The sequence below is a fragment of the Bos indicus x Bos taurus genome, chromosome 5, assembly GCF_003369695.1.
Source record: "Bos indicus x Bos taurus breed Angus x Brahman F1 hybrid chromosome 5, Bos_hybrid_MaternalHap_v2.0, whole genome shotgun sequence".
In the NCBI taxonomy this organism is placed as follows: Eukaryota; Metazoa; Chordata; class Mammalia; order Artiodactyla; family Bovidae; genus Bos; species Bos indicus x Bos taurus.
In genome coordinates, this window is record NC_040080.1 from 9,781,463 (window position 1) to 9,802,766 (window position 21,304).

At 46.7% G+C, this 21,304-nt stretch overlaps 1 protein-coding gene and 1 non-coding gene across 4 annotated transcripts in view; one reads left to right on the plus strand and one right to left on the minus strand.

Annotated features, from left to right (window-relative positions):
- The window catches only part of FAM227A (family with sequence similarity 227 member A), a 51,332-nt gene that overhangs the window by 14,154 nt on the left and 15,874 nt on the right, over positions 1-21,304 (plus strand). The window contains exons 5-11 of one of the 3 annotated variants that reach the window (XM_027540786.1): positions 308-384; positions 2,172-2,318; positions 5,894-5,995; positions 6,509-6,613; positions 9,945-10,068; positions 11,444-11,551; positions 12,688-12,767. In XM_027540786.1, coding sequence (XP_027396587.1) covers positions 308-384; positions 2,172-2,318; positions 5,894-5,995; positions 6,509-6,613; positions 9,945-10,068; positions 11,444-11,551; positions 12,688-12,767 — 743 coding nt within the window. The remainder of the gene's footprint in view (positions 1-307; positions 385-2,171; positions 2,319-5,893; positions 5,996-6,508; positions 6,614-9,944; positions 10,069-11,443; positions 11,552-12,687; positions 12,768-21,304) is intronic. The other 2 variants (XM_027540784.1, XM_027540785.1) reach the window with 2 other exon arrangements.
- On the minus strand, positions 14,362-14,468 carry LOC113893898. The gene has a single exon (XR_003511410.1). It is a non-coding gene; the product is annotated as a U6 spliceosomal RNA (small nuclear RNA).

The following is a 21,304-nucleotide window of genomic DNA, read 5'->3' on the forward strand; positions in this document are numbered from 1 at the left end:
AGAGAAGGTAAGGGAACCACTTGCCGAGAACCACCAGGCTTGTCCACCGCAGGTCTTAGATTCGCCCCAGACTGACTTCAAAACCCATGTTTTACCTGCGCATCCTGACTGCTTCTCTGAGCTCAAAAGCAGTCTGATCAGATAAGGAGCGGAGTCTTAGCAAGTCAGCAACTCAGGCAAATTAATAGTGCGTTATGCCATCTGGCTGCTCAGGATGAATGAAAAATCACAAGTATGATTACCACACAGCCGTGGGCAGACCCCGTGGTTACTCACATCCTATTTCTCTTCTTTCATTCTCCTGCAGAAAAGAGCGAAGGAAAATCACAGTATATTTGCAAGGGCTCAGAATTCAGGAATGTCAAATCTTTCGTTATCAAAAGGGTAAGGGATCTCTTGCTGGGTCGGTTTCTGCTGGGCCTGAACTATATTTTATTCCCAGGGAAAGGCCCCTTGGCACCTGGATGGTGATTATGTAGGAAAATGGCAGAGTACCTGTTTTAGAAAATCTTAACCTATCTTAACGTCCAATTCAATGGACATGAACTTGGGCAAACTCCAGGAGATGGTGAGGAACAGGGAGGCCTGGCATGCTGCAGTCCATGGGATCACAGAGAGTCAGACACAACTTGGTGACTGAACACCACCAATGTATTTTAATAACTTTAGAATTTCTCATAACACCTCAAAAAGGTAGAATCAAGAGGATTCCAGAGGTCAGTTGTTCATTTATTTTTAGAACTTAGAAGCTGTTTATCCTTAGAAACAATGAGTTCAGCTTCAGTTCACACAGAGCCACCATGCCACAGAGCTCCCAGGGGTGCATTCCCACAGCAGTGGGGGTTTTTTGTGGGTCCCTGCAGACACCCCAGGGAGCTGACAGGAGCAGTCAGAGGATCCGTCCAGCGTCATGCAGTTTGCTGGTGACAGAGCCCCCTGCCTCTGGCTCAGATACCCACGCCTGGGGTCTTGCTCTCTCAGCGGCCTCTCTAGTAGCACTCTGGCCCCATCTCATAGCCGCCCCAGATAAGATCCTCCTAAGTGCTGTCGCTTCAGTTGTGTTCGACTCTCTGCGACCCCATTGAGCCTGTAGCCTGCCAGGCTCCTCTGTCCTTGGGATTTCCCTGGCAAGAAATCAGTTGTCTTTTCCTCCTCCAGGAGATCTTCCAGACCCAAGGATCAAACCTGTCTCTTGACTCCTGCATTGGCAGGCCGGTTCTTTACCACTAGCACTCTCTGGGAGGCAAGATCCTCCTAAGCTCCCTCTAAACTACCCAGCTCATGTGTATTCAAGCCTTTAAATGCTAGAGGATATGTTACCCTTTTTTCACCTCATAGCCTGGAAAATTCCCACACAGCATAGAGCCCGATGGTTGTGGGTCCACATCAAAACTGTCATACAACCCATGATGGTGGCCGAGCAGGTCTAAATGTCCTGTCCAGAGCGGCACAGCAGTACACGGGGGAGCTGACACCTGACTCAGAGTCAATGCAGTTAGTCACTTGGTTCTCCATTGCCAAGGCCATCACCCAGTTACAGAGGAGCTCAGTCCCTCAGAACGTTTCCAGGAGGTGCCTTTGGGTCATGGTTATTGATCTCTCTTCCTACTTTTCTGTATTTTTACATTTTTATAATCATATTTTTATCCTAAAATCCATTTAATGATATATGTTAAGAACCATAAAGGTGGGGTGGTCATATCCTTTGATCCTAATAGTGCCATTTTGAGAAATTCATGCCAAGTAAATAACATCAAAGAGGTGAACCATATGGTCCCAGTTAGTAATAATACTAATTTGAACTCATCTGTGAGTAGTTAATTAAATTATAGCACATCTTAACAAGATACACTACTTTATATGATGAATTTGAAGACAATGTGAAACATCTAGGGATAAAGCAAGACATAAAAGCGTGTATGCATATATGTATCGTAAAATGAAGTAACACATACATATTTGTATACATGTGCTCAAAGCCTGAAAGGAAAATAGAAATAATGTAAATATCTTTTGGATAAGAACTACTTGAATCACGCATGCACTCTCATTTTCTTCAACATTCTCTAAGATTGTTAATATTATCTCCATGATAAAAAGGAGAAGATATTGTGTTGTTTTAAACTGTCAAAATGAGGGACCCCATTTTCATATTCTGTTTTTGTCTTTAGAAAACAGCAGATAAAAATCTCCTGGCAGAGCTGTACCAGTACCCATCCTTTGACGACTCTAGGCCAAACAATCTTCCAAATGGGGTGGACTTCTGTGACTTGGTGGGCAACGTGATCCTGGCTGAGAAAAACCCCCTTAGCGGCAAGGTAAGAAGAGAGAGCCCTCTGGGCCGCCCGCCTGCGCGGGACACAGCGCTGTCCCAGTCTCACACCCCAGGGAATTGAGTCTGGCAGGTAAGTTGCTGAGGGCCACACAGTTTGCAAGCAACTGAGCTGAGATTAGACCGACGACGAAACCGACATCCTTTCCCCCAGTGCTCTGGGCTCCTAACCGTGCTGATCGCATGACCTGTTAGTGTAGCATTTTGAGGTCACACCCTTGTGATACATGTTAATTAGTGATGCATGTGTTCCCTTGTCAGTCACTAAGTTGTATATGGGTAACCTTAATTTTTTTCTTAATTAGACAGTAGTTAGAATATGTATTTGCCCCACAGTTACCCCTTGGGGTGAGTCACCAGCTTGGAGAGCCGGGTTCCTTAGAAAGGAGAAAAGTAAAAGTGAAAGTCAGTCAGTCATGTCCGACTCTTTGCAACCCCATGGACTCTAAAGTCCATGGAATTCTCCAGGCCGAAATACTGGAGTGGGTAGCCATTCCCTTCTCCAGGGGATCTTCCCAACCCAGGGATCGAACCCAGGTGTCCTGCATTGCAGGCAGATTCTTTCCCAGCTGAGCCACAGGGAAGGAAGAAAGGGAGTATTCTAAGGCCCAGAAGAACTTGTGTGTGTGTTAGACAATGCTGGCCCCTCAGAAGCTGGGGGAGAGTTGTGAGCAGGGGTTGAGAGGGGAGGAGGCCCAGAAAATTGTCTCAGCCATCTTCCAGCTGTGCCTCAATGCCTCTCACAGCTGCACAGCCCCAGAGTCCCCAAAACAGCTATGGCCATTGACCCCTCAGCTCCTAACTACCCCCCCATTCCTGGCACCCAGCTTTTCAGTCTCTTCTGTCTGTACGTCTCACTGCTTCAAAACATACCCGCATCTCGCTCTGTCCCTCCTCCCTCTCTCCCTAGCCTTTCTCTGCCTTCTCCTCCTCTTCATGATTTTTTCCCTGCTGCCCTCGGCTGTGTCTCTACCTCTGTTCCCTCTTGCAAGCTGACTTCCTAAGAGCAATGATCTGTTTACGCCAGTCACTGCCCAGTATGACAGTGGTGTTTTCTGGCTCTCCAGTGCCAGGCTCCAGCATGGACTGTGGTCACTAAGCGGATGGCTGCCTTTCACCAGGTGCTGGTGCCCAGGGCAGGCAGTGGTCACCCTGGGACCAGGTCCTGGATCCCCTGCCTTCTTTAGCAGAGAGGTGTAGGAGCAGCAGGCACTCAAAGCATCACATTCTCTCCAGGGCAGCATAAAAAGGATGTTCACTACGTGATTTTTGTAATAACAAGGACCTGGAAGGCAGTACATCTTGGAGATTAAGTAGCTCTCTGCACTCCCATTTATTCTTCGGTAAATAGCAATAACAATAGCCTCTACCTTGAAGTATTATTGTAAAATTAAATAATGTACATAAGCACACAACACAGCACTTAGGCATAACGTCTCAAAAAATGATCATTTTTATTTATCAATGTTATTAGAAAAGTTTAATGACAGAACATCAGTACGTCATTTTTGGTTTATATATCATGGACTACTTTGCCACTCTAATGAGTATTTATAAAGAGTGTATTTTAACATACTGTGCTATGACATTAAATGACATTAAATGAAAAGCATCAGTATGTAAAACTCTGCAGTACAATGTTATTATGTCAGCACACAGGAATATCTGGGGTGAAACCATTAAGAGATAGCACCAGCATTCTCTGGGTGATAAGATGGTAGTTTTTTTCTTTCTTTATTGCAATATAGTTGATTTACAATGTTGTGTTAGTTTCAGGTATACAAGATTGTAGTTTTTTCTTCTTCCTTTTTCTAAAATTTAAAAGAGGAAGAATGACATGAAAAATGGATGGTGTGTTTCCTGGATCCACTGTTCCTGTGCCACCTTCTCCCCATCCTTGTACCCTTGACAGGCCCACTGACCCTCTCTGGAACCTGAGCTCTCGTTCCACGTGCTGTGTGGGTGCCCCCAGGATGGCGACTGCTGTGCTAACTAATGTCCCATTTCTCAGGTCCCCTGGGAAATGTTTTCCTTAGACCTTAATCCCAAGAAAAACTGCATTTCATGGAATGCTTTTAGTCTTATATCTGATGCTGGCTCCTGCTTTTCTTTGGCTCCCAGGAAACCCAAGAAAGATTTGTGCCCTGCCTTTAAAAGGACTCTCTTTCATCCTGCTTTGGGGCCATGCCAAATTTATTTGCCTCCTCAAATCTTTTCCTCCATCCCTCCCTATGCCCTCAGCAGCCAGCTTTGCCTCTGGGTCAGAGAACCTGGTGGCCACCCCTAGACCATGAGTTCACTCGTTGAACCCTCACAGCCGTTCTGGAGGTCAGGACTGTCATCACCATCTCCATTTCCCATATGAGCACAGACAGATTCAGTACCATTGGTCAGGGCCCTGCAGCTAATTAGTGTAAGAGCTGGACGAGAATCCAGGCAGTGGGGTGTCAGTCTGCTCTCTCCACCCCTCTGACTGTCCCACCTCTCCAAGGAGACATGAGGAATGGCAGACAGGACTGAACCGAGAGCAGGGCTCAGAGCACTCTTTGCTACCAAGGGCGGCTTGCTTATGCACTCTGCCCGCAGCTTCTGGAGGCCTGAAGGGACTGCCAAGAAGTCTTTCCTTTTGCATCCGGGACACACTCTGTTCCTCCAAATGGTAAGAGGAGAGGCAGCCCGTGCAGTATCTCTGGGGCCAGGCTGCCTGCTTTTTGCCCTTTTTTTGACCGCTATATGTGGCTTGTGGGATTCTTAGTTCCCCAACCAGGGATTGAACCCGCGCCCCCTGTATTGGAAGCACCAGGGAAGTCCTAGGCTGCCTGCTTTTGAGCTTCCCCGTTTGTATAAGCTTAGGCAAGAATTCTAACCTTTCAATCCTCACTTCCCTCTTCTATACATTGGGGATAACAGTTTCATCATTCAGCAGCAACCACAGAGACAGATGGTGAAAAAGTGAGATAAGGAATGAATGGCATGGGCCAGCGCGAGATACATGGCAACTGTTCCCCTCCTTCCTCAGCCTCCCTCCCACTCCCCACATCCCACCCCTCCAGGTAGTCACAGAGCACCCAGCTGAGCTCCCTGTGTTATCTGGCAGCTCCCCACTGCCTGTTTTGCACGTGGGAGTGTATATATGTCAGTGCTGCTCTCTCAGTGCGTACCCTCTTCTCCCTGCCCCTCTGTGTCACAAGTCTGTGCTCTACCTCTGTGTCTCTGTTCCCGCCCTGCAAATAGGTTCATCAAGATAATTTTTCTAGATTCCATATATATATGGAATCCACATATATATATGATATTTGTTTTTCTCTTTCTGACTTACTTGACTCTGTATAACAGGCTCTAAGTTTTTTTTCTTTTTCTAAGTTGACCCCAAAGTATTTTGACTCCAAAGCTGATTGGTGGGAAGGTGGTGTGATTAATAACAATAACAAGCCATAGAATGTGGGCGGAAAGGAAGGGTTTGAGTGGAGATGATTATGAATCTGGCTGTAGCTCCAGGTAAATTTCAAAGAATAAATAAATAAATAAGCAATAATAACATGGATTGTGTTTCTTTTCCAGTCTTTCTGTTCAGGTAGAGAATTAGAGAAGTTTCTCTCTTCCCCTTCTGTAAGAGCTATATGGCTGGATAGCTTCTGGTGGATCTTTCATGAAAGGTACCAGGTAAATGCAAACCTGGTTGCTTCTCTTTCCTTGCTTATTTTTCTGTGGGACAAACCCCAGCCTCTTTTTTTTTATTTTAAATCCTGGCCTCTTTAACATGGGTTATCAGCCCCTCTGATTCCACAGACCACCCATGGATCACGCCTCACCTGTCACCCTCATCCTTCCCCACCCATGCCTTCTCCAGACACCTTGGGCTGGAAACATTGCACCATGCCTGCAGCAACCCTGAGCTTTAGGAACTGGCCCGTCATGTGGCTGATCAAGGGCAGGGCAGAGAGCAAAGTCAGGACCTCCTGGCTCAGAGTTTCGGGTGCTTTTCTCAACACCCTACCTCTCTGTACATGTTCTATAGATCCTAAAGCAAATTATTATAGCATTTCATAAATAAAATGAAATTAAATACCTTGCAAATAAGATTCCTAAAAATGAAACACTTAGTTAAGGTTCTCAGCCCTTGACTGTTTCAACAAGTAATTCTTGTAATTCCTTCTCTATTTGTATTCCTGGTAGCCAAAGAAGGAGGTCCAGAGCAAGCTGTTCGACCGGATAGCCCAGAACTATGCTTTTCTTTTGTTTTGTGAATCCAGGACCCATTACGAAGAGGCTCTCTTAAAAGTGAGCATCAACCACTATTTAGGAAAAACAAATCATCTTAGATAGCTATTCACTGCTCGTTCCAGGTTAATGCCCTTAACATTCTTGCCATAAGAAAGTAATTAGTAGTAAGTTGTGGTATCTTCCTTCATATGCATGCTTGCTAAGTTGCTTCAATCGAGTCTGGCTCTTTGCAACTCAATGGACACCAGGCTCCTCTGTCCTTGGGATTCTCCAGGCAAGAATACTGGACTGGATTGACATGCCCTCCTCTAGGGGAATCTTCCCATCCCAGGGAATAAACCCACGTCTCCTGCGTCTCCTGCATTGCAGGCAGATTCTTTACTCACTGAGCCACCTGGGAAGCTGATAGTTTCATATACTGACTTGTAATGCTGCAGTGAGAGACTTTATTTTCTTGGGCTCCAAAATCACTGCAGATGGTGACTGCAGCCATGAAATTAAAAGACACTTACTCCTTGGAAGGAAAGCTATGACCAACCTAGACAGCATATTAAAAAGCAGACACATTACTTTGCCAACAAAGGTCCATCTAGTCAAGGCTATGGTTTTTCCAGTAGTCATGTATGGACATGAGAGTTGGACTATAAAGAAAGCTGAGTGCTGAAGAATTGATGCTTTTGAACTGTGGTGTTGAGAAGACTCTTGAGAGTCCCTTGGACTGCAAGGAGATCCAACTAGTCCATTCTAAAGGAGATCAGTCCTGGGTGTTCATTGGAAGGGCTGATGTTGAAGCTGAAACTCCAGTGCTTTGGCCACCTGATGGGAACAGCTGACTCATTGGAAAAGACCCTGATGTTGGGAAAGATCGAGGGCAAGAGGAGAAGGGGACGACAGAGGGTGAGATGGCTGGATGGCATCACCAATGGACATGAGTTTGGGTTGGCTCTGGGAGTTGGTGATGGACAGGGAGGCCTGGCATGCTGCAGCTTATGGGGTCACAAAGAGTCGGACACAACTGAGTGACTGAACTGAGCTGAATGCAGCAGTTACAAAAAATAAGGTAGCTCTATAGCTCTATATAATGATATATTTTAAGTGAAAAACAAAGGAACTTATACAACTCCATACTATAAAAAGTATATGTATATGTATGTGTGCCTATGAGTGGGAAAAAAAGTCTGGAAAAATATTTGCCAAACTCATAGCAATGCTCATCTCTAGGGAATGAAATTGAAAGAGTTAGTTCCTCAGTCGTATCTGACTGTTTTTGACCCCATGGACTGTCGCCCACCAGACTCCTCAGTCCATGGGATTCTCTAGCCAAGAAAACTGGAATGGGTTGCCATTCCCTTCTCCAGGGGATCTTCCTGATCCAGGGAAACTCAGGGAATGAGGTTATAAGAAACTTCCTTCTCTATTTATTTCTATAGCATTTAAATATGTGATTTCAAAATTGTGAATATACATATATACTTTTTATATGTGTGTGTGTATGTATGTGGGCTTCCCAGGTGGCTCAGTGTTAAAGAATCCACCTGCCAAGCAGAAGACATGGGTTCAGTTCCTGGGTCGGGAAGATCCCCTGCAGAAGGAAATGGCAAGTCACTCCAGTATTCTTGCCTGGGTAATCCCATGGACCGAGGAGACTGGTAGACTACAGTCCATGGGGCCACAAAGAGTTGAACACAACTTAGTGACTGAACAACAGCATGTATGTATATGTGTGTGTGTATATTTATATACACTAAAAGGGCTGCTAGAAGAAAATATAAGTGAACATTTATATGATTTGAGGATGGGGAAGGACTTTCTAAATATGACCCCAAGGGACTAACCATAAAAGACTGATTTAACTATTAATATATAAATTGTTTAAATTACTGCAAAGAGGCAAATGAGAACTTATGCAAAAATACTGTTAGCATATATGCAACACAACATAAAGAAGTCTTACAAATGGGTAGGAAAAATGGCCCAATGGACAAAGGACATAAGCCAGAAATTCCCTAGGGAAGAAATACAAATGGGGGAAAAGTTCATCTTTGACAACAACCAAAAATATAAATTAAAACAATAATCATTCAATTCTCCTTTTTACCTGCTAGATTGCATAGATTAAAAGGTGTCAGTCCCAGGATTATGAAGGATATAAGGATTTCCCCTGGACAGTCTGAGTGGAAACTGAATTGATGCAGATGTGCTAAAAGGCACTTATACTGATAAAGTGTCTGCTTAACAAGTCACTTAGGCTGTCTGTGTCTCAGTTTCATCATCCATAAAATGGGGATAATATTAATAATGCCTCTCTCACCAAGTTGTCCTAAGGATTAAATGAGATTGTAAGACATCTGACATATCACCCAGCACTTGATGGGCCCCCAGTATATAATAGCTGCCATGATTACTATTATTATACCATCTAATGCAAGTCATAACCTAATAAATAGTAAAAGCTGCTTTCATTCATACATTCAACAAATTTTTAACTGCCTAATATGTGCCAGATACTGAGCTAACTTCATAAATAAATATAATTACTCTGCATAATTTGTAATGCAAAGTCTAAGAAACATGACAATATCTTGTCATGTTTAAGTAAATTTTGAAATGGCCACTCACACAATATTATGAAGGTCACTTTTGGAAAAAAAATTCCAAAGAGTTTATAATAACCTGGGGAAGTATTTATGTTACGATGTTAAATGAATAAAGCCAGATATAAATGTATAATTTGAGCCTAAGCATAGCTGAAAAGATAGAACAGTACCACTTGTTCACGTTAAAAAAACTCAGTAAGTAAGACTAAATATTATCTCTGGGATGGAGCAAGATGTGGGTATGCCAAATGTACTTGTCATCTTTGAGCTACTCTTTGACCAGGTGGTAGAAAGGGCTGAGCCACAGACCACATGCAGAGGAACTGGAGGAGGGGAAGGTTGCTGGCCAACACAGCATGATGTTTGAGGTGTGGTCTCCACGTAGGATAAGGGGTGCACCTGGATATGTGGCAGCTGCAGATGGAAATTGCTCCCCTCATGGGACTTCCCAGGTGGCACTAGTGGTAAAGAACCCACTTTCCAATGCAGAAGACGTAAGACATGTGGATTCGATCCCTGGGGCAGGAAGATCCCCTGGAAGGAGAAGGCAACCCACTCCAGTATTCTTGCCTGGAGAATCCCATGGACAGAGGAGCCGGGCAGGCTACAGTCCGTGGGGTCGCAGAGAGTCAGACACAAGTGAAGCAACTGAGCACGAACGCTAAGCATGTGATCAGGAAGGTAGCACAGTGTCAGGTAGAGCATTTTATCACAGGTCCTTTCTGAAGTCAGGGGCTCTTTTCTGGGTGTGGAAATGTCCAGAACATTGCCCGGGCTCCTTTTGCTCCCAGAGGTTGCCATCGCTTCTGAGTAAAGCCCTGTACACCAGCTTCTGCTGCTGCTTCCCTCAGTCCTGGTTCAACACGCACGAGTTCAAGTCTGACATCTGTAACACAATGAGCCTGTGGATTTCAGGTGAGAGGGGGCTGCTTTCTCCTGGGAAAGCCATTCCAGATACATGTCTTCCACCAGAGCCCAGGTGGGTTCCTGTTTGCCATCACACCTCCTCACTGAGACAGTTGTCCTTTTCTCTCCTTGACAATCAGGAAAGTAAAGTGTGCGGGTAGATCCCAAGGAATACCCATGAGCCTGCTTCCTCAAGCAGTCTGACACAGTCCTCGTCCCCCTTTGCCCCTGGCTGCATCTGCAGGGAGCAGGTTTCAGCAGTCCTGCCCATTAACCATGTGCTGTAGGTGGGTGGACCCAGGAACCCCCTGCCGTGTGCTGACCAGATAGCCCTACCTTCCACCCCTGGTGTGACCCCACATGACCAAGGGTTGTCTCTCTGTCCCTGCAGCACACACAGTGCCAGTTTGACGTTTGCTTTTCAACTATTTTTCAGTCTCCTTCCTCACTCGCCCTCTCTCAACCCAAGTATCTTCTAAAGTCAATAAAAGCTGAGAAATTCCCTGTGGACTGAGTGCTGTGCTAAGTAAGCACTTTTCACATTTCTTCCTATGTTGAGGATCACTTCCACATCAGGAGATGTGGTCGAACTCACAGATCTCAGCATACAGTTGTATTTATAGCTAAGATTTATTATTGCAATGGAGTGAGGATACATAACCAGATCCTAAGGGGACAGACAGGCAGAGTTTGAAGGAATTCACGTGCAGGCTTCCTCCTCCCATTGATGCAGAGCCCCTCATCCCGATGCAATGAACATGTAGCCACACATGTGTGATGGTTCTGCCCAGACGCCCGTTGGAGAAACAGTGCCCAAGGTTTTTACTGGGGACTGCTCATGTAGGCACCTCTGTCTATCATGTACCAAAATTCCAGGGAAGCAGATGGTTAGCATCAGCTACATTGTTTTATAAGCAGTCTAGGCCCCCTGAGTCATTTGTGTCAGGGAAGAAATTTCCCCCAGCTTTATTGAGATGTAATTGACATATGACATTGCGGAAGTCTCAGGCGTACAGTGTGAAGATTTGATGCACGTATATGTCGTGAAGTTTTTACCACAAGCAGATTAGTTAACACATCCTTCACCTCACATAATTCCCGGTCCTTTTAACATGCAGCACTGAGATCTGACCCTCACACTGTCGGGAGGGCAGGGTTGGCCTCACATCTCCATTCTCCAAATGAAGAAACCAGTCTCACAGAGAGGAAGTGGCTCATGCCAGGCTACAAGGCCAGCATGGCGGGGGGCGGGGGGGGGCGGCTCATGCTGGAAGCCCAGTCCCCCCAGGACCAGCAGGGGTATCTCAGGGGCCTCACTCTTCTGTTCCCTGCCTCCCTTCCTCTTCTGCAGCAGTTTTCATGATCACTCTTAACTCCTTCTCAGGTATATATCCTTGCCCACACAGCTATAACAGCTGGGACTACTCAAAACTGGACCCAGAGAGGTTCCGGAGAGAAGAATTAATGTTTCAGAGAAGAAGACTGCTGAAGGGTAAGGTGCCAGCTAGGGACTACCATGCCCAGTGCCTGATGCCACATCCAGCTACCACCTAGTCCAGGCAGTTGCTATGCTGTGCTAAGTCGCTCCAGTCGGGTCCAGCTCTGTGCGACCCTATGACTGTAGCCCTCCAGGCTCCTCTGTCCATGGGATTCTCCAGGCAAGACTACTGGAGTGGATTGCCATTCCCTTCTCCAAGGGATCTTCCTGACCCAGGGATGGAACCGTTGTCTCTTACGTCTAACCTGCATTGGCAGGCAGGTTTCTTTACCACTAGTGCCACCTGGGAAGCCCCTAGTTTGGGCAGGGAGGGACCTTAATACTGAAATCCTCGGACATGGTTCTCTCTCAAGGCTTGCTCTCACGAACCTTAAACTAGCCTCCAGCAGACATCGTGGACACCCAGGAATTTCAAAGTAAAAAGAAAAAAAATCTCACCTGGAAATTGTCTTCACATTTAATGACATTTCAGTGAATATTAAATTTAACATCTTAAGAATTTGATAGGTTGTTACTCTTTTAAGTGTTTAGTTCAAGATTTTATTCATTTCAATTCATTTATTCAATTCATTGCAAGGTTCTGAGTTTTTGTTTGTCTTTTAAAGCCAGTGCCTTTTGTTTTCTTCTTGTGAGTTGAGTGCTTGCCCTGTTTACCCTTTGCAGACATTATTTCCTTTAATTGGCTCATCAGCCCTTTGGAGTAGTTAGTATTTGCACCTTTTCATAGGATCAAACATGTTAGGTAATTTGCCCGAGGTCACTCAGCAGGTGGGATGACAGAGAGGCTCTGGGTTGCCTGATGCCAGTCCTCTTGCTGCTGTTGTAGCCTCCAGGGCTTCCCTGATGGCTCAGAAAGACTCTTCCTGCAATGAGGGAGACCAGGATTCCATCCCTGGGTTAGGGAGATCCCTGGAGAAGGGAATGACTACCCACTCCAGTATTCTTGCCTGGAGAATCCCATGGACAGAGGAGCCTGGCGGGCTACAGTCCATGAAGTCAGAGGAGTCGGACCTGACTGAGTGACTCTCACTTTCGTAGCCTCCAGGGAGGAGCTGTCTCAGAGCTCCTGCTCTGGTGTCACCCTCAAGACAAGAAGGAACTGATGAACTACTTTCTTTCCTCTTCCCTAGGAAGAGACATGTCTTTCCTCACTGCGAGGAGGCACTCTGTCTGGAAAGCCACTCAGAACAGGAGGACCTGCTGCCATCACGTAAGTGTGAGGTCCACACCCAGACCTTTGGAGCCCCCTAAGCTTCAGTGACTTCTGGTTGGTTGCACATCTCTGCACTCCTTGCCCCGTCATCTCAGGGAGCAGCCCTGGATCTGGGTCCTCAGGTCTGCAGGGATGAGTGGGGGCGCTAAGGGCAGCTGGAAGTGCCGGGATTGGGAGGAGAGAGGAAAGGAAGCCGTCTTTCAGTGTAGGCTGCAGCACACATATCTCTGTATCTTCTCCTCCTTGGTGACCCTCATCTCATCCTATAGCCTGGACATCCTCCCGACACCTCCTTGCTCCTCTCCTCCTGGTTCTTCTTCCCTCCTGTGTAGCGCCGGGCACCACCCCCCCTCTGCCTTCCACTTCCAACACCCCAGTTTGAGCTCCCTTCGCTACTGCAGGAGGCTCCCGTCTGCCTAGGCTCTCGTACCCCTTCAAGTTTTTCAAAACACAAATCTAATTACATTATCCTGTCCCCATCGACCCTAAACACTGTCCTGTCTCTCAGCCTTCCAGGCCTCAGAAGGGGGAGGGGTTTGATCCCTGGTCAGGGAACTAAGATCCTGCATGCCTGCCACAGGGCCTAACCAGAAAAATAGAAAAAAAAAAAGCAGCAGCAGCAGTCAGTAGGAAGGCCCTCGCCTGCCTGCCCCGAGACCACCTGCCCCGATGTGTACCCTCGCAGTCTGCTGTCTAGGAGGAAGGGCCCTCGCCCTTGGACTTGGACCTCACCACTCAGCTTCCACTCCTGCACTTGGCACGGTCTTTTTTGCAGCATCGTTCCCCCCCAACCCCCCCACCCCCTCGCCTCAGTCTGTTGGTTCACTCCCATCGTTGAACAGTCCTCTAGCATCTGTTGCCTTTACAGAGAAAACCCACTTTGTCTCTGCACCCCCGTTTCTTGCTGCCTGTCCCACAGAATTTCCTGAAAGACTCGTTTGCCCCCGCATCTCTTCCTCAGCCACCCCATGGTTCCTGCCCGCTGTGCTCCTCTGCACCTGCTCTGGCCAACTTGGCCTGGCCCCCAGTCTGTTCCCTCTTCTGGTCTGTTTCATATGGCTGGTTGCTCTCATCTCCTTGAAATCCTTTTTTCTCTTAGCTTCTTTGTTATCAGACTTTTCGAGTGTCTTCCTCTCTGGCTGGCTCCCCCTCCTCTTGTCTTTCTTGCTAGCTCCCCATCTCATCAGTCAGCTCTGTCCTGGCCCCTTCCCTCTCTATCTAGCTATCCTTTCCAGGTGATTTCGTCTGGTCTGGTGGCTTTCTTTTCTTTTTTAAAATGTATTTATTTATTTTAATTGGATGATAATTACAGTATTGTGATGGTTTTTGCCATACATCAATATGAAGTGGCCATAGGCATTCATGTGTCCCCTCCATCCTGAACACCCTCCTCCCACCTCCCTCCCCACCTCATCCCTTCAGGCTGTCACAGAGCACCAGCTTTGGGTGCCCTGCGTCATACATCAAACTCCCACTGGCAGTCTATTTTACATATGGTGATGTATATGTTTCAATGCTATCTATTCTCTCAAATCATCCCACCCACCCTCTTCTTCTCCCACTGAGTCCAAAAGTCTGTTCTTTATGTCTGAAAAATATGGAATGCTTCATGAATTTGCATGTCATCCTTGCGCAGGGCCCATGCTAAGCTTCTCTGTATTGTTCCAACTTTAGTGTATATGCTGCCAAAGCGAGCACGGTCTGCTGGCTTCCTGCATGCCAGTAATGCCCAAATCTCCCTCCATACCCTGGCCACGCTTGAGACTCATCTGGTCTGTCCAACTGCCCTGTTGGCTTTCCCAGGAGGCCCTCAACTTAGCAAAGCAGGGGCCTGGGGAGACGAGCCCTGAATCCCAACCTGCGTGACCCTCCTCTCCTGGCCCATGGCCGTGACCTCTTCTTGAGCTCTGTTCTTTCACTCTTAGCCCCAGCTGCTCTCCACACAACGACCAGAGTGACCTTTTTCAGACACACACTGGCTGAGGTTCCTGGCTTAAACCTCACCAGCTTCTCCAGAGCCCCCAGTCCCCTGAACCCAGCCTGAATTGCTCTGCAGAATCCAGCCACCTCCACCTCTCTCTCCTGCGTCCTCACTTCCATTCCCTCGCTGCACTTCCTTCTGCCTCTGGGACACTCCAGGCCTGTGTCCAGTTGGGTCACCAGCTGTCGCCTTTACCTGGAACGTGCTTCCCTCAGGGTTCCTGAAGGAAAGGGCTGGCTCCTTCTTGCCTTTCAGATTCCAACTTGCTGTCATTACCTTAGCAGTGTCCCTGGCTCCCTAGTCACTGTTATCATATCGCCTGTGATTCCCCACACAGTACATATCATGCTCCCTGCTAGTCTTTTTTTTTTTTTCTTGTCTGCATGACATGTGTGATTCCTAGTTCCCCAGTAGGGAACTCGAACCTCCTGCATTGGAAATGCAGAGTCTTAACCACTGGACTGCCAGGGAAGCCCCCTGCTATTCTTACTGCAGGATTTATATGTTGTTCAGTATCTGTCTCCCCCTATTAGAATATAAACTGTATGAGAACAGGACCTCTTTTCCTTTATCCCTCTTCTATCTCAAGCTCCTGGAATAGACTGAGCACATAGAAGATCCTCAACAATCATCTCTTGACTTCACAGAGGAGGTCATCTATGTCAACTCTTCAGCCTCTGCTTAGCATATAATGTGCTTAGTCACTCAGTTGTGTCTGACTCTTTGCAACCCCATGGACTATAGCCCGCTAGACTCTTCTGTTCATGGGGATTCTCCAGGCAAGAATACTGGAGTGGATTGCCATGCCCTCCTCCAGGGAATCTTCCCAACCCAGGGATCAAACCCAGGTCTCCCACTGCTCTATAAATGTCAGGAGGCTTCCCAGGTGGCTCAGTGGTAAAGAATCTGCCTGCCAATGTGGGAGACACAGGAGACTGAGGTTCAATCCCTGAGTTGGGAAGATCCCCTGGAGTAGGAAATGACAACGAACTCCAGTAATCTAGCCTGGGAAAGTCCATGGACAGAGGAGCCTGGCAGGCTACAGTCCATGGGATCGCAAAGAGTCAAAAAGAGTACAACTGAGCATGCACACACGATATAAATGTCAGCCTCCAGAAGTACAGACAGAACAGGCACTGTGGAGAGGCAGCTGTCACTCCCAGACCGAGAAGAAAATATTATTCAGTGTTTTTGCACTGCCTGTCACAACTGTGTCAAGCAAATGTATTTTCTTTGTACTGGAATACATAAAATCTTCCGACAGTTATTTCAGAAACCCAGCTAAGAGAGTCCATTTTCTGCCCCAGAAATAGAAATAATCAAAAGCTTTCCAACCTTAAAAGCAGCTGAAGTTTTACTGGGAAAACCAGAATGGAGGGAGTCATCAAATTCCACGGTGGGGACAGAGCTTCTCTCTTGTTTTTAGCAGACACGCTTTCCCATCTGCTCGGGGAGATAGTTGGCTGTGTTCAAAATGTGCTTTTCAGTGGCAGCAATCTATCTGGGAGTCCACAGTTGAACGGACGAGCGGCTGGTTTTAAGTCTTACCCTGTGGCGTGCCCTATTCCAGCTTCATGTTGTGAATTTGCAGAGTGGGAATAAAAAAGGTTCTAACTATGTATCTGGCTTCCCCTGTGAGGCTCAGCTATAAATAAGGGCTCCTACCTGTTAGAGACTGAGTCACTTGTTCACTTAATAAATATGGGAGAATAGTCAAATAAGACCTTTATAAGGAGGAGTCATCATCGTAGTTCTTATTTGCAAACAACGGAAGCTAATCCAGCTGCTTTAAACGGGAAGAATATAATGAAGAGTATTAGTGGTACTAGTATTAGTGGAATAATAGTAATATAATTAGTATTCAGTTCAGTTCAGTTCAGTTCAGTCGCTCAGTCCTGTCTGACTCTTTGCGACCCCATGAATCGCAGCACACCAGGCCTCCCTGTCAATCACCAGCTCCCAGAGTTTACCCAAACTCATGTCCGTCGAGTCGGTGATGCCATCCAGCCATCTCATCCTCTGTTGTCCCCTTCTCCTCCTGCCCCCAATCCCATAATTAGTATTAGTGCTATAATAAAGAGTATTAGGGGCCCAGGATGGCCCAGCATGGGCCAGGGCATTAGTTTCAGAGGCAGTGCCACCAAGAATGATGTGCACTGACCGATAGTGGGAACTAGTGGTCGGAACTCCACTCTTCTTTCCTTGAAAAGCCAGTTGCTCCTGTTAGAGTCTTTCCAGAAGCTAAAGTCTGCTTGGTTCCTCACTTCCTCACGTTGCCCATTTCCAGCTTAAAGTCTCAGGCAGGTGCATTGCATCTGAGGGCGAGAGCCTAGGTAAAATGTCTGCGCTCAGCCACAGAAGAAGCTGGGAGAGTAGCTCAAGTCTTTCACTCACTTTGGGGCCTGGGTCTTATGTACATGGAGAAAAAAACATGAAAGTGTTAGTGACTCAGTTCTGTCCAGTTAACTCTTTGTGACCCCATGGACAGTAGCCCGCCAGGCTCCTCTGTCCATGGAATTCTCAGGCAAGAATACTGGAGTGGGTTGCATTCCCTTCTCCAGGAGATCATCCCAACCTAGGGATCAAACCCAGGTCTCCCTCATTGAGGCAGATTCTTTACAGTCTGAGCCACCAGGGAAGCTCATGGAGTACATCAAGAACGTGTGACAAATGACTCGTCCAGGATGTGCCATTTGAGTTGAGAAACAAAGGACGAGAAGGAGCTAGCCGTTAGAAAAGTGAATGAAATAACCTTCCAGGAAATGAGAACAGCATGTGCAAAGGCCCTGAAGCAAAAGTGGGGAGTTGATATATTCAGGGAACAGGGAGAAGGCCAGTGATCCTGTAGCCCAGTGTGAATGTGGAAGAGGGGCAGAAATTGATCCAGGAAAAGTGGCAGGGGCTATATCCTGCAGTGTTGGCTCAGCCACAGTACGGTGTATGGATATGGTTTCAGTGCTACAGGAATGCGCTGAAATAGGGGAGTGACATCTGATTTCTACTTTTAAAAGATTATACTGTCTTCTGAAGATGGAGAATATAGTGAAGGGAGGAGACAGGACACCAGTTAGGAGGCTTTTGTAGTTGTCTAAGGGCTTCCCTTGTGGCTCTGCTGGTAAAGAATCTGCCTGCAATGCGGGAGACCTGGGTTCGATCCCTGGGTTGGGAAGATCCCCTGGAGACGGGAAAGGCTACCCACTCCAGTATTCTGGCCTGGAGAAGTCCATGGACTAGTCCACGGGGTCGCAAAGAGTTGGACACAACTGAGCGACTTTCACTTTCAAGGAAGAGGCAGTGACAGCAGGAGGCAAGAAGCAGAGGCCTAGAGTGTGTTTTGGGGATTTTGATCTTTCAGGACGTGCTAATGGACGGCTTTGGGAGTGGGGTGGATAAGAAGGAAAGGGAGGAGTCAAGGATGTGTCCCAGTGTGTGGCTTAAGCAGCTGAACGGTGTGTGGGGTTTGTGAGATGCAAAGTGTAGGGTCTGGGGTAGGAGAGTATCAAGAGTTCAGTTTTGAAGTTGTTAATAAGATGCCTGTGAGAGGTTCAAGTGGAGATGTCACATAGGTAGTGAAACATACTAGGCTAGACTGAAGGAGAGGCCAGGGTTACAGAAAAAAACAATTTCTACCCTGTGACAAAATATGGAAACTACAAGTGAGTGACCACCGTGGAGCCATAGGCCAAGGCGGGAAGACATACTAGGCTTGGTTCAGAAGAGCTAAATTTTCGTCTAGGTGAGGCCACCTATCAGGTAGATAGCTTTATCAGTTCTAGAGCAAATCTGAGCCTTTGTGTTCTTGTTTGTGAAATGGGCATCATGGCTGGTATTTTTTAAGTTAATTAATTTTATTTTTGGCTGCATTGGATTTTTGTTGCTCACAGGCTTTCTCTAATTGCTGCGAACTGGGACTCCTCTTGTTGCGGAGCCCAGGCTCCGGGCTCAAGGGCTTCAGTAGCTGTGGCTCCCAGGCTCTAGAGCACAGGTTTAATAGTTGTGGCGCATGGGTGTAGTTGCTCTGCAGCATGTGGGTTCTTCCTGGACCAGGGATAGAACCCATGTCCCTTGCATTGGCAGGCAGATTCCTAACCGCTGAACCACCAGGGAAGCCCATGATTCGTACTAATTCTTAAAGATTCAATCCATGGAGAGGTGCAGTCCCATAAATTGTTGTCTAGCCATGTCCTGTCAGAATGTTTTCTCATTTTAACCAGAATTTCCTCAAGTTCCAGAGCAGAGGTACATAAGGGTCATTTAACAATAATGACCCAAATTCCTGACACTCATTCCTGTACCTGCTGATTCCAGATCGGCCAAGCCCACGTCCCTCACAGACATTTCTGGGCATCCCCAGATTGAGTGTCAACAGTGGCTCAAAAGCTGGTCTCCCTGCTGCTCTGTTCCATCACAGCTAAGCCTTCAGTGTACAGAATCTGAGTGTCAGGGTGACAGGGCGGAACAGTCCCATCTCCACTGTGCTGCAGTGGGAAGGGGGTCCCAGAAGAGTCTTAATTTACTCCCCCATCCCAACAACATGCCTCACATGCTCAGAGAGGGGGTTGCTGATCAGAACACATGAGACTGGGTGGGAAAATAATTTGGAGAGTCCCCCACGTGCAAATTTTCTTTGTGTGTATTCTATCCTAGCATTTACAGCATCCCTGCATGATAGGTCACTATTATCTTTATCTAACAAAAGGAGAAATAGACTCAAACTGGTGAAAACTTGCCCCAGGCCACATAACTAACTTCAGCTGACGTAGAAAGCTGTTAATCTGAGCTCTTTCTGCATCATCCTACTGCCTCTCCAACAATTGTGAAGGTCTAATGACTTCGTGGCAACCCACTGCAGTGTTCTTGCCTGGAGAATCCCAGGGACGGGGGAGCCTGGTGGGCTGCCGTCTATGGGGTTGCACAGAGTCAGACACGACTGAAGTGACTTAGCAGCAGCAATGACTTCAACCAAGTCCATCTCGTTGTGAATATTCTCCGCTCCATGACAGAGCTCTCTGAAGCCTGAAATCAATGAGTGTGATGCTTCGCTGAGCTCTGGGAGTGTCTTTTCTCTGACAAATCTGAGTAACCACTTAGACACTGCAAAACGCAGCTGCTGTTGGACAACCAGCTGCATAGTGGATGGGAAGTCCTTTCAGCTTTCTTCTTCCCATTCAAATATCATATTTATGTAAAAGCAAAGTGATGATTGTTGAGGCTGGAGGGCTGTTTGTCTGCCACTTGGTGGGCCATCTGTTTAAGACTCCAAACTCCTACTCATCTTTAAAGACAGAACGAAAATGTCTTCTCTCCTTGGAAGCCCTCCAGCTCTGCCCCAAACAGAATCAAGCATTCCCACTGGGGCTTCCTAGAATACTCTGCTGGTACTGCTTGTGACAGATTATCAGCTGTTTCCCAATATTTGTTGTTTCTTCCCCCTGTAGAAAAGAGAGAGACTTCCCGGGTGGTCCAGTGGCTAAAACTCTGCATTCCTAATGCAGGGGAGCCGGGTTTCGATCCCTGATCAGGAAACTAGATCCCACATGCAGGAACTAAAGATCCCGCATGCTGCAACTAAGAACAGGTGCAGTCAAATACATAACACACATAACATAATTTTTTTTAAAAAGAGAGAACCTGTAAAGAAAAGGTTACATTTCCTTCCCTTCCTTCCATCCATGTGTAACCATGTGACTAAGATCCAGTTAATGAGATATAAACAGATGTGCCATGTGGCAGTTTCTGGGAGTCTTCCTAGAAAAAAAGGAAGATTCCTTCATCTCTTTGTCCTTTTCTCTATTCTGCTTGGAATGTGAATGTGATGACTGGAGCTCTAGTTGCCATCTTGGACCCTAAGAATGAAGGTCGTATCTTAGGAAAAGTGGAACAGAGCTGGAAGAAGTCAGAGTCCCTAAGATTTGTCACAGGAGAAATAATGTATAAACCCTGAATTGCCTACCTTCAGACTGTTATATGGGAGAGACATTGCCACCTAGTTTGAATCACTATTCATTTCAAGTCTCTGTCACTCATGTGCAAACCTAATGCTGAGTTATATCACCTCTGTAACAAATAAGTGGTATTTTCCAATTACCTTAGCATAATTGTGGTTTCCTATTATCGTCCCTGCTAGACTTGTAGCTCCTCTCAGCAGGGACTAGGTTTCAGGTTTGGCTCAGTGCCAGACACATTAGTAGTTGCTCAATGAAATATCTTCTGAAGGAGGTGTGGTGAGTGATTGCATGAACAACCATGCAATGTCTGCAGAGCACTTCAACCATGAGCAACAACTGCACTTTGCATTCGTTAGCTGACTTAATCCCCTTAAGAACCCCGTGAGGAAACCGAGGCAATCAAGACGTTCATTGACTTGCCCAAGATCACAGGCCATTGTGACAGGGCAGAGACTAGAACCCCAGTCTGCCTCAGGCCCCAGCTCACGTGTTTTTCTACATCTCTTTTCCCCATGCTCCCAGGATGGAGGGCTGAGTTGTTGAGCTGTGCCTGAAAGGTCTCCCTTACGTGCCTTTGCTGAGAACAAGGAAAGATACCTAAGAAA